Source organism: Lutjanus erythropterus, chromosome 1 (assembly GCF_056507025.1).
Source record: "Lutjanus erythropterus isolate fLutEry1 chromosome 1, fLutEry1.hap2, whole genome shotgun sequence".
NCBI classification, from domain to species: domain Eukaryota; kingdom Metazoa; phylum Chordata; class Actinopteri; order Lutjaniformes; family Lutjanidae; genus Lutjanus; species Lutjanus erythropterus.
Window position 1 is genome coordinate 32,281,222 of NC_139317.1, and position 19,178 is coordinate 32,300,399.

General features: G+C 37.6%; 2 protein-coding genes and 1 long non-coding RNA gene across 4 annotated transcripts in view; 2 read left to right on the top strand and 1 right to left on the bottom strand.

The window, feature by feature from the left end:
- trpm7 (transient receptor potential cation channel, subfamily M, member 7) overlaps positions 1-1,507 on the top strand; it is a 51,464-nt gene extending 49,957 nt beyond the window's left edge. For both annotated transcript variants that reach the window (XM_084720061.1, XM_084720069.1), the window contains exon 40: positions 409-1,507. In XM_084720061.1, the coding sequence (XP_084576187.1) occupies positions 409-542 (134 nt within the window). In that variant the 3' untranslated portion in view covers positions 543-1,507. The remainder of the gene's footprint in view (positions 1-408) is intronic.
- Positions 1,508-4,418: 2,911 nt separating this feature from the next.
- Positions 4,419-7,857, top strand: LOC146333149 (uncharacterized). The gene is made up of 4 exons (XR_014770654.1): positions 4,419-4,552; positions 4,956-5,047; positions 5,732-5,808; positions 6,806-7,857. It is a non-coding gene; the product is annotated as an uncharacterized LOC146333149 (long non-coding RNA).
- A 4,544-nt stretch (positions 7,858-12,401) lies between these two features.
- Positions 12,402-17,684, bottom strand: bcl2l10 (BCL2 like 10). The gene is made up of 3 exons (XM_084720082.1): positions 17,550-17,684; positions 15,523-15,987; positions 12,402-13,365 (listed from the first exon to the last, which is right to left on the bottom strand). The coding sequence occupies exons 1-3, from the start codon at positions 17,580-17,582 to the stop codon at positions 13,243-13,245; spliced, it is 621 nt and encodes a 206-aa protein (XP_084576208.1). The 5' UTR covers positions 17,583-17,684; the 3' UTR covers positions 12,402-13,242.
- Between the last annotated feature and the right edge of the window lie 1,494 nt (positions 17,685-19,178).

The window sequence follows — 19,178 nt, forward strand, 5'->3', positions numbered from 1 at the left end:
AATGTGCAGACTGATGCATGAACAAACATCCAAGTGAAAGAACAATAAGAAAAAAACACTTCTGACTGTAGGGGGACTTATTAAAATAAAAGATCTCATGGTATACAGTAAATGAGAGAAAAACTAGGTTACAAACACAAATCTAAGATCTAAAATTCTTTTTTGGGGGGGCGTTTTCGTCTTTATTCTGACAGAAATAGCTGAAGAAATGACAGGAGGGGGTGTAGAGAGAGAGGGGATGACATGCAGCAAATGGGTCACAAGCGGGAGTTGAACCAGCAGCCGCTGCAGAGGACTAATAGCCTCAGTACATGGGGTGTGCGCTCTACCAACTAAGCTATTTGGACGCCCCCAAGTTCTAATATTCTAATATGTTCTATCCTGTTTTTTTCTTTTCATTTTTGTCAGATCTAAAGCGGAATGACTACACACCAGATAAGGTGACGTTCCCCCAAGAAGACCCTCCCAACCCTCCCAACCCTCCCACCAACCCGGGGGGTGGAATCAAAGAGTCCCGCCAGTCAATGAGGCTGATGCTGTGATCGGTTTAAACCACGAGAGAGTGGATGATCACGAGGCTATGCTGTTCTGATTGATTTTTAGTCAAAGCCAAGGACCAGAGAGGCACACCCAATCAACTGGAAGAATCACACCTGTGTTTCCATGGAAACCAGTGCATGCAGACTGTGTTATGTTTGTGTTGGTCCCACCAGATGCTGTGTCGAACACAATCGAACCATCTTAACCTTTTTGTTTTTTTTAAGTACATAAATGAGGAAAAAAGTTTTAAACATATTTTGTACAACTTTATGAAAAAAGTGTGTGTGTGTGCGTGTGTGTGTGCGTGTGTGTGCGTGTGTGTGTGCGTGTGTGTGTGTGTGTGTGTGTGTACATATATATACACACACATATATATATAAAATATATGTATGAACTGGATATATCGACAGGTACAGTATCATTACAGAGGGTTTATTATTTATTACTAAGTTTGAGAAGTTGCCTTGTTTTAACAAAAAAAGAATAAATCTAAGTGCATTGTACATCTGTTACAGCAGCTTCAGAGAGGACAGCCTGCTGAGATTCAGTCACTGCAACGCTGCAGTTTGCCACCAGACCATTTTTATAAATGTAAAGACTTGTATCACAACTTTTTGTCTCTTAGCTAATGAAAAGATATACATGAATTTGAAAATCTTGTAAAATATGGGCAGATTGCAATGCAACTTTTACAGAACAATGTATGTAATTTTATTGTATTGAAAGTGTGTCCACCAAAATATTGCTGATAGTTTTTATTGTTACAAAGGTACTATTGCTATATCTTTGTTATGTATGAGCAAATTACAATCTAGTGTATCTTATAGATACTGTTATCTGGCATGAGCTGAACAGATTAAAATATTTTATTCAGGGGAACTGACAAACATTAAGGGTATTACTGTATACATTTTGTACTGGATATCATTTTAAACAAATAAAATGTCAAAAAGCTTTAGCAACATCACTCAAGTCGCAAGAGGTTTCTCCATGCAGGTTTTAAGTTGTGGGCTGTGAAGACAAAAAAAAAAAAAACACACACACCTGATTTTACTTCAAACTTCTAAAATATTCTGAATAGTAGAAATAAATTGAAACAATAAACTGATTAGTTGGGATGAAATGATACCAAAAACTAAAGGTACAATAATACCATGATAAAATGTTCATGATACAAAATCACAATATTAAAAAACTATGAAAAAGTACAACTTGAAAAAATGTCCTTTATTAAATAGTAAATCTTATGTGTACAGCATTTTTATTTATTTATTTTATTTTATTTTTATTTATCTAAAATTCAGCAGTCAGTATCTGTCCTTGTATAAAATGAAATAAGTAACCATATAATACGACAGTAGATACCTTATGAAAGAGGATTAGGGCCACGTGAAAAATATATTACAGTTCTAAATTAAGTCAGACTTCTGTGTTTAAAGTTAGCATTTCAGTATCGAGACTTTTTTTCCATCGCTATATTGTAATATTTGATATATTGTTACTGTACATCCCTACTAATCTGTTAAAGAAACTGATGTTCCCAGATGCAAGCTTATGCATGCTTATCATACTAAATCAGGCATATTTTAGTCATTGATCAGATAAAACAATTAAAATATATTGATTTACTTTTGTGGAAATTACATGAGGTATTTCTCACTAATTTCTGCATTTTATAGAAAACAATTATTGGATTAATGAAGAAAATCTTTATTTGGTGCCCCTTATAAAAATGTTGGTACCTTTGTCGTGTGTGTATACCAACAAGGGCTGGGTATTGGTACTCAATACTTTTAAGGTATCGATTGAAACAGCCAGTATCAAGTAGTATTGAAACTTCTCCAGTCAAATAACTAATTCATTCAGTCCTCATGGTATCCAGATCCAGACTGAATGAATTACAGTTCATATGGTTTTGTTCATAGCCAATCACTGCAAGCATTGTTTGTCAAGTAGAGCCTTCAAAAAAAGGTATTGACTGAAGTACTTATCACTTTAAGGTTACTGGTATCATCATTTTTTAGACAACACCCAGCCCTAATTCCAACTAATGTTTTCACAATTGGGGTTATCATCACTGTTGAGTAAACATTCAAACTGTTGCCATGGCGTTAATCTCATCATCAGCTGAGCAATGAAGTCCTGCAGATAAATGGTGAATTCTTAGATGTGTGCCTGCAGAAGGAGACGGTGGCTCTGGTGTTTGAACTGAGGACGGCAGCCATATCTGAATCCTCAAACAATGTCCTCTGTTCAGCCACCACCAAAAAAACCAATAGGCTTCTCACCTGTGCCATAGTCTGTGCCTCTTATCTGTTGGCTCTGAAAGGAGACACATCACCGAGGTCTGGCTGCAATCAGCTCTTTGGGGAGGATTGTTGTCACAATACAGGAATTTCTAATTTTGATACCGTACCTTTAAATACACCTTAAAAAATATTCAATACAGTTTTCAATATCACTGGTAAAAACTGGCTCAAAATTGAGGGCATTGAATGTTAGATTCTCATTAAAAGATGAATACTACACGGCTATAACATGACAATGATTACAGCAAATGAGAGAGTTAGAGGAGGCGGGGCTATGTGGGCGCTGTAGCGGCGTGTGTTCACTTACTGTGAAGGAGCGATATAATATTTTTGACAACACGACATTACTCTCAAAATAAGAGAAACGATTTAGCTCACTGGATTTGTACCGGATTAAGGTTACTAACAAACTATCATCTGCAGTTCCTGATCAGGTGAAAGGAAACAACAAATTATATGCACAAAAAAAAAAACAGGTTGTCAATATTTCAAATTAATCATCTGGAGACCAACATGATATACAGTAAAGAAAAAATCATAGCATTCAAATATGTCTTAGATGCTTTAATTGTTAATGAGCTACTAACGTCTTAAATTAGGTATATTGTATTTTAATACATGGCACATCCCTTTCATATGCCTTTTGAATGTAAGAGTGTAATCTAGAGTAACACCTAAATATAAAACTCATCAACATCAATAGGAAGAATAAGTTTTTTGTTTATTATGTTTTCTGAGTATTTAGACTGGGACATGAGTGACTGAAAAACTTGGAATAAGACTGTGTCGTCTGCATACATCAGGATCTCCAGGTTTGCACTGAACCAGAACAGTCTTAAGATGAAACCTTGCAGCACTCTTATAATGCAGGCTTTTAGTGATGATGTTTTGTTCTTTAACCGGTCAAGTGGGCAAGACTGAATCCCATTTAGTACATTAAGATAAAATTTGAATTTAGAGGAGTTCTGAATGATTAACTATAAAAACATTTTGCCACCCACCACCTCTCTTTTATCACAGAGAAACCCTGAGCTTGTTCCTCTGCTCTGTTTTTTGTAGACTTTTGTGTATTTTGGCTTTTTTTTTTTTTTTTTTGTACAGCCACTTTTTTCAAGTACATCTATGCAAAATTTTCTCAGTTCAGCTGAAGCTAATGTGAGGCTTCAGCAGTCTGAGTTGGTCAAATCACGTTGGTTATTTTAGTTTGAAATTCCCTCTGTATGTTTCCCAAGACAGACTAGTGTTTCCTTGCTGAGTTGCAGAAGATGAACAGTAAAAGACATGTATACATTTTGCACTAAAAAGTCTAATGTAAGAGGATACCTGCTTTAACTGTGACTGCTGCTGAGACCTCTTATTACCTTTAGAGGAGCTTTCTGCACCGAAAAACAAGTGGATTTTGTTTGTGAGCGAGGGATCTCATCAGAGCCAGTACTAACAGGTAGAAGAGGTCATAAATATTTGAAAGAGCATATGAACTGCACCTGTAATTATGGTAAACAATGTTGAAGTCAAATCAGGTTATGATGCAGAACCTGGACAGACTGGTTTACCCTCCCACTGGGCGTGGTGTGTGTTATAACACTGCACAAATCATGACTTGCATGTTATTCAGTTCATCTTCAGACAGAGCAGCACTGCGTCGACTACAGGCTCGTACAAATCAGCTGCAAAACCATGAGCAGGGTCCACATTGAATACTGGTAAGTTTATAACTTTATATTCTGCTCATTAATCATGTGATTAGGACAGACTGTGTTGAAGTCATTAGCAGAGGGTAAATAGATTCACATAGCCAAATGGAAATTTAAGGTACCAAGTAAAAATAAATTAGTGTAGACCTGCATAGGTGTATATTTTATCTTATTCATTTTTTTTTTACAACTGTTTATTGTGGTTTTCAACAAAAAATACAGTAATGTAAGATACATTTTATCTTATTCATTTTGACTAGAAATGCAGAAATCCGACTTCTTTACACAGAAACTGTCACACCTACAAATGCATAATGCACACTGCATAATAAGCAAATGTTTGAAGAGTTCAGTCAGCCTAAGAATAGTCTTATTAATGTATTTTTCCTTTGTGTTGTTGTTGTTGTTACAGTAATGGATGAGGCGATGCCTCCACCTATCAGCATCTTGCCTACAGGCTAGGGCAGATGGGTGTGTCTGTGACAGGATCTATTGGGAAAGCAAGTAAGCTGCTTCTTTGTCCTCTCATACAGGCTGGTATAGAAAAGAAAATCAAAAACATAAAATGATAATGAGAAAAATAATAGTAGCAGGCTCATGGCAAGTTATGAGTTACTTTGTCAAATCTTTTAAAGACAGAGGGGGGACAACTTTTAAATTCCAACCCTGTATATATGTAACAATGCTGGTACTTGAATGCGGGGTAATTCAATCAGTCGTGATTTGGGGTCATGTCAAGACAGTAACGCTAGATTTGCAAGATTTTAAGTCTGTGTAAATGAAAAGTGAATCCTGAGTAACAAGGGAGTTTTTCTTCAAAATACATCATATATTTTAGAAGACTGTTGCTGAAAACGTGAAGACAGAACCGTGTAGTACTGAATTGTAGGCCACTAATAAACTTATTTCTGTGTTGAGGATTTTTTGGGCAGAGAGATGCTCCCCCAACACTACATAAGCCCCACACAAATAACACCACCTCCCCTCCCCTCACCTTCCCCAATGTTCAGTTATGACACAGAAGAAAAAAAAATCTTGTCACTGTCCTCTGGGCTCTAAGAATGCTGTTTTACTGCTTGCAATGCTAACACTGATGATGTGTCTGGTAATACACACCATGGACTACAGTATTTTGAATTGACTTGGATGCATTTGAATTTTTTACTGTCTAATTTTTCACCCTCACAGACAGCTTTGAAGTGTGGTTCAATAATGAGCTGATCGCCTCCAGACTTCAGAGTGGAAGGCGTCCCAATCCTGAACAGGTTAGTGTTTGTGAGATAGATACATATAATTGACATCTACTGTGTGTCGTGAGAAAATAACTGATCTTAATTTTCATGGGCTGCTTTCTTTAAGTGATATTTAAGTGTTCAAATCCTAATGTAGGGTTGAACTTTGATAACTGATAACTTTTGCATCTCAAGTAACAATAACATTCTTCACATCTAGAAAGCTCTTTTGATACAAAACTTAAAGCAGTCAACCAATACTTTGCATGATGAGACGAGTTATTAAGTGACTGCATCAAGTGATTGTGATTTGAGTTCTGCACCCAAAATAAACTAGAGAAACTAGTTTCTCCCTGCTAACACCGGCATGCTAACATGCCAATGGCGGTCATTGCTTTGTTCCCAGGGTCCTATGTTCCACAGTTCTACAGATGTACTCTGCAGGGGCCTATTTTTCTAGGGTCATATGTTCCCACGGTGCTAAATTTCTAGGGCCCTAGGTTCCGAAGGTTCTACGTTCCCAGGGTCTATGTCTCAGGGCCCTATGTTCCCCACTTTATATAGCACATGATGGATTAAGGTTAGGGGTTAGCATAGTTCCCATGCTAACCCCTAACGTCCCATGGGACCAAGGGAACTTATGACCTGGAAACATATAGATAATGCTCCCTGACAGTGGTAGCATGTTGATGTTTAGCAGGTATAATGTTTATCATGCTCACAATCTTAGAGTTGGAATGATGTGGTAATTAACTGAGGCTAATTTAATTATAAACCAAAACATTGGACAAACGAAAAATCTGACTTGATAATGGTGCTGGATTTAAATGTCAGAGGATCACAGGGGAACATGAATGTCTGTATCAGATTTCATGGCAATCCAACTATCGCTTGTTTACATATTTGGACAGACAGACATACCAGTCACAACATGCCACAACCAGAGCTACTAGCATGGCTAAAAAAACAGTCAACAAATGTGAAAGGTAAAAAAAATCCTACAAACTTTTTTTTTTCTTCATGTGTCCAGGTGGTGGCACTGGTGCAGCAGAAGAATCAGGGAGCTGGAGGGACGCCATGTTCACAGCCAATGACTCAATGTTACTATCCATGTCAAAAACGTTAGAGGACGGAGGATAAAATAACAGCTGTATTCACACTGCAAGAACAATGGTTTGTTTTCTGTGGCTCAGACTTAACTCTTGTACACCCACTTATCTGAATACAAAAATTAACTCAAATATCGAAAAACAACATTAAAGCATAATTATATGCTTTAATTGATGAAATTCAGAAACATTTTCATTCAATTCACCACGAGCCATCAGAAGATCAGACCATATGTCGCCTTCACTGTGAATACACACAAAGACCAGACAATGAGGAGAGCAACTCTGAGGAGCCAGGCGCTGATCTGCACTTCTGTTTATGAATGTACACACTAAAAAAAATGTGGTGTGTGCACGATGGAAGTCTAGAAGCTTTTCAGCCAACTGGAGCCTGAGGAAGTGCTCTCATCATGTCTGTCGGCTGTGTGCTCATAAATAAAACATCTCCACAGTTGCATTTTACTCAGGAATGGAAAATGTATTCGTATTTAGCTTTTCCTCTTCATTCTCTTCTAGAAATTCAAAGGAACAGTTTGACAATTTTGGAAATATGTATATAAGATTGAGATGGCTCTTCTAGTCTGTGTGGTTAATATGAACCTTCCATCAGCCAGTTAGCTTAGCTTAGCATAAAGACTGGAAACAGGGGGAAAACAGCTAGCTGGGCTCTGTCCTGTAAACAAAATCATTAAACCAGCACCTCTAAAACTCATCAATTAACATTTTATATCTTGTTTAATTAATACATACAAATACCCAAGTGTAACAATACCAACATGCTGTTTGACAGGAGGTTATGTGCTGGACTGTTTCTTGGCTGGGACCAGTAGCGTCCTGGAGTGTCCACTGCTGTTTCAGGTCAAGAAACTGTCCCGCACATAACCCCCAGTACAATAACAAATTGTCATTTTTACACTTGGGTTTTTGTATGGATCAATTAAACCACATAAAACATGATAATTACTGAGCTTTAGGGGGACTGTTTGGTGTTTTTTTTTTACTCTCAGTCAAAGTCGGGCTAGCTGTTTCCTTCTGATTCCAGTGTTTGTGCTAAGCTAAGCAAACGAGCCGCTGGTTGTAGCTTCATTTTTAGGGTACAGACATGAACATTATATCATTCTTCTCATCTAACTCTTGAAACAAAGAAAATAAGCATATTCCTAAAATGACAAACTACTGATTTGATTCCTTTTGTGGTCAGACAATATGTTGCTAGTTTCCTTTCTAATTTGGTCTTTCTTTAAAAAGGCTACTTTTTCTTCTGAACTTCTGCCCATGCTCAGAAAATGTTAAGTATAATTTTGGTTTAAAAAAAACAGAAACTTGTTTCAAAAACAGTTGTTTTTTTTGGGTGTGCATTCCTCCTACGAGTGACCACCCCAATCAAATTCTTTTCTAACATATCAGATTTATTTTATATTCAAACCTGCCATATATGCCCTAATTTTTCAAATACACCTGGACTATTACCTGGGTGGTTTTCAGTAAGACATAGCAGTTAAAGTAAACGTCGAATCAATAACAAATGTTGCCAATGAGATATTTCATTTGAATTGGAACATGTATTTGTACTTTTTAATCAACCTGCTGTATTGATATACTTTTTTTTATCAATTCCATCAACAATAACAAAAACTTTTCTTAAATGCAAAATAAAGTCTAACTGGAGAAACCAATGATCTGCTCTTTTTAGTCGATGTTCACACTGCTTGTTTAACAGTGCTGCATTGTGCTGGAAGAGAAAGCTATGCAGGCAAGTCTGCAGTCAAATTTCTGTCTGTGCGGTGATCAGTTCTGACAGGACACGCTGATACGACTGTCCACATCAACAGAGATATCAGCCAGACTTCCTGAACTGTTCCTGCTCACTTGTTCCTCTGTTTCCACCAGATAAAAATCACATCATATTCGAGAAATCACTATGGGATGGAAACACAGAGCCTCTTGTAACGGTTTCATTTTATGTCAGTAAGGTTAATGTTCTGATGTTTTGTTTTTTTTTAATAGAATCTAAATACAGCTGTCAAATAAAAGTAGCACAGTCTTTCCCTCTGAAATTTAGTAGAGTAAAGGAAGTTATATAAAATGCAACTACTTAAGTAAAAGGACCTCAAATGTATTTTGGTATATTTTCACTGTCCTGTGTCTGATATCTGGACCAGCTGTCTGTCTGTCTGTCTGTCTGTCTGTCTGTCTGTCTGTTGTCGTGTTGGTCAGCCCTGAGGGCACAGAGTTAGAGATGTTCCTTTTTATGGGTGGTGTCACAGAAACACATCAGATCAACGAGGATGTGACATATGCTGCACGTCTGCTCCTGAAAATCCATCTGGAAACTGACAACTCCCGGCCACACTGATCTCTTATCCTTAGTATATAATTTCTGAAATTAAAAAGGCTAAACAATTTCCTAAAACAGCTAGGAGCTGTAATCCACTGAATCAATGCCATTTCTGTCCCCAGGACATTACATGCATAAATATACACAAAGAGTTTCTGTATAATACTTTATATTATTAAGCAAAGTGTTCTGCACTTTGTCCTAATGGCAATTTAAACATACATCATGTAAAACCTTAATAAAAACTACTCAGAACACTGAAATAGGGTGAATAGGACTTTAGCCTGTCCACACTAAACTTCACCACGAAATATGATTATAAGAATCCTTTAGAAATCTTTTTTTTATTATTACTGTGAGACTTTTTTTTTTTCCAATTTCAACTTAAATTTTCTCATCAGAGCTTCATGATATGTTAATGGCCCATCCGCTCTTCTAAAAACTAAAAGATAGTTTTGGTAAACCACTTAAAGGTACTGATGTTCTCCTGCTGTTAGTGTTGATGCCTTGTGGCCACATTTCATGTGTTTGCTGATACTATGCTAAAACACTCCTGTTACTTTCAGTTGTGTTATGAAGAGGAACAACCTTCCATATAGAAAGCCTTGTACAAAATAGCCTTATTGACCATTACACATTTTAATAGTTATTTGTGTGTTATTAGATACAGTGCTGAAAAAAGATTTAATTTAATTTTGAAAAGTTACAAATGGTGTTTTTGTCTAGTGGTTAATAGGGTCAATTCACTGTTGGTTTAGTCTTTTCATGGGATTTACTGACAATAGAAAAATGAAGAATATCACCATCCTTCTAAGGTGCAGATATAAATCAGTTAATGGAGTGAAACACTGAAAAGCACATATGTTGTGGCTCTAAACTTTGGGCCTTTTAGCCCTCTGGATTGAGTTTTAAAGCAGATACAGAGGCCTAATCGCCGTTCCATATAATCCACAGAATAAACAGATAATGATAATAACAAGATATTTGTCTGCTGTTGTCTGCATTTCACTGGTAGAGTGAAACATCATCAACAGGAAACTAGGATGCCCACATCAGAAGCAACTGCGGTTCTCTGTTTCACAAACACATCGTGAGAACCCCACTACGTGTTGTGACGACTGGAGAAAATAGTCGACATGGGTGAATGTGTGTACAGTGTGTGTGTGCTGAAACAACCCCACATACTGTAGGAAATACTCGGTTTCATAGTTCCAACTAAATGAAAAGGCCAACACACTGATTCTTTGTGTGTGTGTGTGAAGTCAGAGAGATGCAGCACAATGGCTTCATTGCAGTATCATCACACACACACACACACACACACACACACACACACACACACGTTAGTGACCTAATCTCTTCTGTCAGTTAAACGTATCTTGTTAATCTTTTAAAATCATGTTTTCTTAACACTGGAACAAAAATCTATCAGTCAGTGAGCTGCTACTTAAACTTTCTCATTACTGTTATTATTTACTAGGAATAGCTTTTAATTTATAATTGTTTAGCAAAATTAATGTTGACCATCTCAAGCCACTTATACTAAACTGTAACCTTGGTGCATTTTAATGTTTTCCTAAACTCAGTTACGCTGATGTTTTGTTTGTTTGTTTGTTCTAATGTTCTTTTTTCCATTTAGTTTTTGATTACCTGAATCTTACATAAGTTTGGAGATTATTTTATACTCTAAAATAATATTCATTTGACTTTGCAGCACAAGTGAAAGGACTATTGAAATATTTTACTCAAGTAAAAATAATACCTCTGTGCTGTCGTATTTTCACTTCAGTACAAGTATAGAAATATTAGAAGTTTTAAGTATTAAAGTCACAGGTGGCAAAACTGACCCTTTCAAAATGTTATATCATTGTTTTACTATGACTGATGTCTTACTGTGTGATCAGTGCTTTAAAAATGGTTGAAATAATGCTGATAATAATTATGCACTTCTACTATACTTATAATGTTTTGTTTGAAAAAATTTAATCTTCAAAGTAGCTGTTAAATAAGTATAGTGGCGGATTATGTTGAATAAATAAATGTCAAAGCAAAGAAAGTTGATATGATCAGACAGCTACTTCTTTCTTTATTTCAGTGATGAAGATTTTTTTTCTTCAGATCCTATTGGATGAGTCTGGTCCTGTCGAGTCCAGCACAAACATCCACTCTGAACAAAATATTATTTTGTCAGTCAAAAGCTGTGTTACCTAGAGACAGTAAAATACTACAGCTGGTATAATCCTGTGAAATAAATTTTTAATTTAGTGTTGACAGGTTTATTAAAAACAATTTTAAAGCTACTGAGTATTATGTCAACAGCAAACACTACATGGAAGTCTTTCTCTTTTGCTGATATGTTTCAATATTTAAACTTTGCAAATGATGAAAAAAGTAGATGTGCAAGAAATAAGATGTGAAGTTAGAGAAACTAGTAACTGGACCTTGAGTTGAGCTTATTTGTTCTACAGAAAAAGTCAATATCTAAAGAAACTATAAAATGATCACTTGTGTAATTTCAAAATGTAATCAAACTAGAAATTTAAATGACACTGAAACTGTATTCAACACATATTCTAAATGTAATCTATTGATTGCCATGAAATTACATTTGTATAATTTGATCTGTTAGACAAATACTGATCACAATATACTTTGGAGTTAATAATAGTCAGATTTCATCAGAACACTGGCACAATGAGACACATGACCTGCAGCACTGGACCACATAGTCCAATGCAGGCCTGGCTGTCTATGTCACCTCCAACTCTCAGTATTTCAAACCTTGGAGCTACTTTTGGCATTGAATTGCTGCAAATCCTCGAGTCCAAACGTTAGGACTGACACACAGCTCAGTTTCTCCTCACACGGCTGGTTGGGGGACAATTTTAGCCTTAAGACGTTTTGTGCAATCAGCTCTTGTTGTGAGACAAGAGCACTATGATGGCCAGAGGAGCACACAGACAGACAGCAGGACATATCTTATTTATGTCAATATGTCTAGATATGAAGGGAGGGAGAGTCATTTACTATTCATATTCCCCTGCACACTCCTGACCTGCTGCAGAGACATTTAAACAGGAAAAAACACAGTCATAACAGTATGTCCCCACCATGCTGGTACAACAATTCATACTGAAAAAAAGCAAAACAAGACTTCACTGCATTAAATCACACGACTCTTAAAATCCATGGATGTTTTATTAAAAAAAGTGACAATAAATAGAGGAAAACAACAATGTAAAAATATAATGTTTAAGATCTGGGGGGGAAATGACTTCGCAATGGTTTGTTCTAAACAATATGTTTGTCATAATAAGTCAGATTGGTCCCTGGTTTGTTAGTGATATGAGAAACATTTCAACACGTCATAGCACCGTTGTGTGGTCATCAAGCCTGCATTAAGCTTTGCTGACCCGTGTAAATCACTGACATTTCACATGAATGTAGGACAAACTTGAAAACAATGAAAAACTGAATTAGCTGTGGATAAGTTAGAAAAACGGGCCACTGCTTACAGTTCCATTTTATATAAATATAATATATTAATTTATACATTATACACTAGAATGGCTCTATTACACATACACAACTCAGGTAAACACGTGAAGAACAAGGCAGCTGACAATTTTTAAATAAAAACCAGAAGCTGTGGGAAATTGAAATGAGTTCTTCTAGCTGCACAGCTGAAAACACAAACGTTGAGAAAAGATGGAAAAGATCTATGCAGAAACCTGTGCTTCAGTAATTAGCCTGTCTAAGATATGCAAACTGATGCCACCTACTCCAAAATTTCTGAAGGCATTGAGATTTTTTTTACAATCTTAAGGAGCAAGTGACAAAATATCAGTATTGTGTGTTGGGGGGTTTGAGTATGTGCAAACATTCAGTTGATGACTTGAGATTATGACCCTGAATTCACTACAGATTACGTCTGGTTTTGCAGCATCGATGTTAGAATTTAAATCTTAACTGTGCCAAATGAAAGGAGAACATGGGTGTGTTAATGATGCAGAAGGCTAGCTAGCGCACCAGGAGGAAAGTGAGTCCAGCGAGGCCCACACCTGCAGCAGCAAACAGCGCTGTCTTCATGGACGAGTCCTGACTCACTTCTCTGGCACTGCGGGAGAACTTACAGAACCCCTCCTAGAAGAGAAAGAAAAACACACAAGAAACTGTTAGAGTGAGAGCCTGAAACTTCATGTTTGCTAGCAAGAGAAAATATTTATCTGTCACTTTCAGTTTTCCTCCACACTCAATAGGTTTAAGAAACAAAAGAGAAGGCATTAGCTGCCAAACTATCTTCCAGTTAGCAGTGGCTTTAGCTGACAGCTGGGGACAATTATACAATTGCTTTGCAAAATATGTCACAGTCCTCGACAGCCCCGAGTTTCTCCACAAACACAAAAATATTCACACTCAAGAGGGTGCTGCTCATATTTGCAACTTTTAAAATATCATCACAGCAAAGCAAAAAACATAAGTGTCAACCAAAAGTTAGAGAAAAAAAATGTGAGTTTGTCTAAAGATTATGCAGAAATTATTTCATTTTGATCTATTTAGGGCTGCAACGTATCATTATTTTCTTTACCAATTAATCGGTTTGTTGTTTGGTCCATAACATGTCAGAAGGTGATGCCTAAAAGATCTTTGTTTTGCCCACAACCCAAAGATTTTCGGTTTACTGCCATAGAAGACTAAAGGAACCAGCAACAATTCAAATTTGACCAATTATCAAAATAGCTGGCAATGAATTATTTGTCCATTAATTGTTGGAGCTCTAGATTTATTATTTATGAACTCATTTTAGATGCTTTTGCTCAGAGCTGCAATGATTAATCAATTAGTTGTCAACTAGGGTGAACAATTAATTGAAATTTGATCAAAATTGCAATATGGCCAACGGCAATTTTCAAATCACAGGAGATACAATAGCTGTTAAGGTGAAATATATGTGAAAATACCATTTTAAATTAAATATTGTTGTGCTGCAGAGATCAATCAAAAAAATTCCAGCCTCTAAAATGTGAATACTTTCTGGTTTCTTTACTCCTCCATTACAGAAAACTGAATATCTTTGACTTGAGGACAAAACAAGACACTGGGACTTCATCTTGAGCTTTGGGAAACAATACAGACATTTTTCACCATTTTTTGATATTTTATGGACTAAACAACTAAATGATCTTTTCAAGACAACAGTCAACAGATAATCAACAATGAAAATAATCATCGGTTACAGCCCTGCTTATACTTCCGGTAAAAAAAAACGTCAGATGCTGTTCTGCCTCTCCAGCAGCTGCATTTCTGCTTCATGTTTTCAAACTGAAGCCACACACACACACACACACACACACTGGACCAGCAAGTGCACCTGCTCTCAGCTCTGCTTCTTTACAGCTGCTTGTTTTTCTACTCCGACCACGCAAACTTTCAGTATGGCTAATGCCAAATTCAACACACTGAAGCTTTGACTGTTACTACAAAGTCCATCTGGCTGAGCTGGTTACGTGTCTGTTGAAACCAGCTGCCAGCTGAAGAAAGGAGGGGTAAGTGTGTAAGTGTGTGTGTGTGTGTGTGTGTGTGTGTTGATGTGGGCGTTAGGGAGGGGGCCAGGGCGAGCCCATTCACAAAAGCAGACATTCAACTGTAGTTGTGTTCAGTTTGGTGGGGCTTCTGGGGCCTGGGTCTACCCAGAGTCCATCAAAACTGTCTCTCTAACGTGTTTCCAGTTAAATAAGCCACACCAAGCAGTTTTAAAATTAGCTTTGTCCTTTTGATTCCCAGTATACAGTCCAACACTGCCTGACAACACAGATCATTACAAAAAAAACTCTGATAAATTTAAAGGCCAGCCCTGTTTGATCACAGCCCTGAATTTACACTGCTGAGGTTTGCCTTGTTGTAGCATACAGTCCTCAGAATCTGGCCTGTTGCTACTCTACAATTCACATAATCAAAGTAGCCACATAAGACGTCTGAGCGCTTGTCTCATCGGCAAACAGTAAAGGCTGCATCTATACGGAGCCCTGGCCATGTTTTAAGCCACGTTTACACCGAGCAGGAAGCAAACACGATCCTATCAAACTAGGTGGTTTCCAACGCCAGAAGTTTAATCACACCACTTTCACTTTAAGTCTTACTGGGATTTTTTACAGTTCAGTTTTAAATAACCTTATTGCCCCAGATACAATCAAAGTACTTCTCTTATCTAAAATCATTGTGTGTGTTGACTCAATCAGCTCTGCACTGTTGCCTGTATGAGTCAATCAGTTTAATTTAGGACATGTTGTTACAACCTACCCATCCGTCATTCTCCAGCAGCCAGTCTTTCTTCTCCTCTCCCAGGTAATCAGCTATGGTCTCCGCCAGTCCCCTGCAATTTCCGTTCCCCCGTCCCAGTTCCTGCTCCTGCCCAGGGTCCAGCCCTGGCTGTGTGACCTTCTGTTCCTGCAGCTGTCTGGCCAGCACCCCAGTAAAGGTGAAAAGGGAAACAACCCTCCCCCAGTTCAAGTGTCCGTCTCCCACCAGCTCCTCCATGACCTTCCTGAGGCTGGAGCAGGGGTCCAGCCCGCACTGCCTCAGGAAGGACTGAGTGAGGGAGTGGAAGCGAGCGTGGTGCTGCGCCTCCATGTCCTGGGCCAGGCGTCTCATGGCAGCGGCTGACTCACTGGGAGGTGGAGGGGCTGGTCGGGGGCTTGTGCAACACAGGGACAGGTAGTCCTCTGCCATAACCAGGGTCTCTTTCCACAGCCCGCACGACATTTTCTACAGGGGAGAAAAAGACAATTATGAAGGGATCCTGCTGACATGTCAGGATTAAGTCATTGTGTGTGTGTGTTTGTGTGTGTGTGTTTTTATATATAGTAAAACATTGAAAGGGACCATTTCACTGCACAGTGAATGTATGCAATACTAAGTATGCAAGTATTATAGCAAATTTAAAGTTTAAAATGAAAAACTTACTTGTTGTGGGCTGGGCAATATGGACAAAATCAACTATCACAATATTTGACCAAATGCCTTCATATTGTTATTGATGCAGTATTGCAGGGATGACTATTGATGATTTCACAATTATTAACACTGCGAGATTTTTGATAAATAATCATTAATAATGTGGATATAGCGACCAAATGGGTAAAAGCAAACAACAGAATTGCTGAAACAATTTGGGAAGTTCAGAAAATTACATGACATTACTCTGAAATTCAGCCTTTAAAACCAGGAAAAGGTAACAGTTAAGCCATGTCACAATACAACAACCGAGAGAAAAGAAAATATCTGCTTTCATATCACTATATGGATATATTATGGATATACTGATCAGCCCTAGCTAATGCTTATTTTCACTAATGATTTATCTGCCAATCATGTACTTAGTCCTTTTGGACAACTGTGGAAAATCACCCAACCATCAAGACTTTTTTTAACCCAAGGTGGCAAGTTCAAATTCAAACAGTTCAAAACTCCAATATATTAAATTTAAAATGATAAAAAAAAAAAAAAAGTGGATAAGTTAGCACTAGTTCAACATTTTCTGCTTAAAAACGAAATGAACGATGAGTTCAATACTAACATGCAAACTGACTAATCAATTAATTGACTCTTTCGGCTGAGAACCGATTAGCTGACACATCATGCAGTTAACTACATTACCCATCAGCTCTGTCTATAGTTAATTCAGAGTTAAAATCAGCTTATAAGTAACTAGCAACGTTCTTCTTACATTACCACTGATCATTTCAGTTTTTTTATTTAAGGAATAAAACGGGTGTATAAATAATCGGTACAGACGTAGCTTCTGAGCCGCTATTTAATTTCAGACAGGTGCAAAACTTAAAAAATATGATGAGGCGTAATAAAGTGTGAAGTGTTGGAGGCTAACATTAGCATGGCGATGTAAACGCTGGACACGGTTGGTTCACGGCAGCTCTCGATACACACAAGCCGGATGATGCGGGAGGCTACATTTAGCCACGTTAACTTAATAGTGTAACAAACATATAAATAACACCGTAGACTGAGAGATGCATAATATTAATCGTCCATTTATTCAGGGGTTTAGCCGGGGGACCTGCAGCTGTCTCTCCTCCGCTAACAAACCGTTGATCTGTCACAGAGCAGCAATGGAGGACAAAGGACCACATTCATATTCACACAGGCTGCCGTGAACCAGCTCTTCTACCGGAGTAACATCTCCGCACTGCACGCCGTTTTAAACCATTAAACAAACACTTCTGTGAGGCTGGAGTTTTACATTTCCAAAGGAAGACGTTTACAAGTCGTTAAAATGCATTATTCCACGTGAAGAAGAAACAAAAGCTTACCCTCCCAGCGGTATCAGACTGCTCACTGCACATACGGACAGCGGAAGGAGAACCTCGGTACTCTCACAGTCAGCTTCCCTTCCCCTCAGCAGGCTGAGCATTTATCATCTGACTCCGCCTCCGGATGCTTATATACACGCATCTGCTGCCCGCAGAAAACCCCGCAAAAGTACCGTCATATTGCCGTGATGGAACAGACACCTTTACCACGAGAAAACACTTCAAATAAAGTAGGTATGCTCGTCATAATCAACATCTGAGAGGAAGAAGTGTATGTAGGAAAAAACAAAAATGGTGCAATTAATAGATTTATTGAAGCTAAATTAATTTTAAATGCATTCAATAGACTTTTTACAGCAGCCATATTGATATTAAATAGTATGGTAAACACAGCTGTGTGTTTTTTGTCTGATTTTATTTATTTTGAGAATAAAGTTGAAATGTTAAGAATAAAATTGAAATACAATTTTAACAATTTTTGACTTTATTCACATGTTTCTGGCACTAATACTGAAAGCTCAACTCATATTTTTGACATTTAGACTGCATTTAGAATGCAAAATTGAAAAAAAAAAACTTCCTCTTTTTATTTTTCCCTGATGGCCCTAATTCTTTTCTCTACAAATCTGACTATTTGCCTTCTGAACAGATGAGTGTTTGACTATGTCTGCATCTTGGGAGTGTTGATCTGGCAGTTTGAAAAGTGTGTAGACCAAGCAGCTGATCACTCACTCATTGGTTGATTAAGCGAAAATGAAATAAAATAATGAAAACAATCATTAGCTGCAGCTCTGCTTCAGGGATTGGATTAAGTTCAAAAGTATCCTGAGCTAGAGATAAAGCAACTATCATCATCCCTGAAAAAATACTGTACAGTAATCACATCCCATAGCTGCTGGTAAAATTGACTGATTCTTTTTTAGTAATATTATTTTTTAACACAATGCCACAGCCTAATGATGTAAAACAAAAATATCTGGTGACTGTCATGTCACCAAACCTAATGAAATGCTTTCACTCACAACACATCTGTGTCTAAGCAAATTATGTCGTCATCATGAGACAAACCCAAACTAAATATAATTCTCTGTGGGTGCAGCCAGGTTTCACCGCAGATATGAAAATTTTGAGACTCGTGATTTTAGGGTTTGGTTTCATTGATCATCAAACAGTTTGACTTCTCTCACTCTCACTGTGTGATGATGTAAACTACACAAACAGGCCAGTTCAGTGATCAGCATGAGGAAGTGAAAACTGCAGAGAATAGTAGTCAGATTAATGGTAGTCAATCCAAATGCTTTGGGTTATTTGGTGGATCCAGTGATATTTTAGGGTACTTTCTGTCCTTGGTAATACCCTTGTCTTCTTGTCCTCTGGTCGTCTTGTCCATCAGGCTCTTTCTTCTCTCCTGCTGTCTATCACCACCATTTTTTTTTTACCTTGGTGATTCCCTCTGGGTGTTTCCCTCTTTGAATTCCAGATAATCTCTTATTCAGGCTAGTGCTGAAATAGAAAAAAACAAGATGAGCTCATAGGAAGATGTTTGAAATGTTGACGTGTATTGTTGGTTCTTTTCACAGTTAAAGGGACAAGAACGCTGCAGGAGATACAAAACGTCCTGTGCAGCAT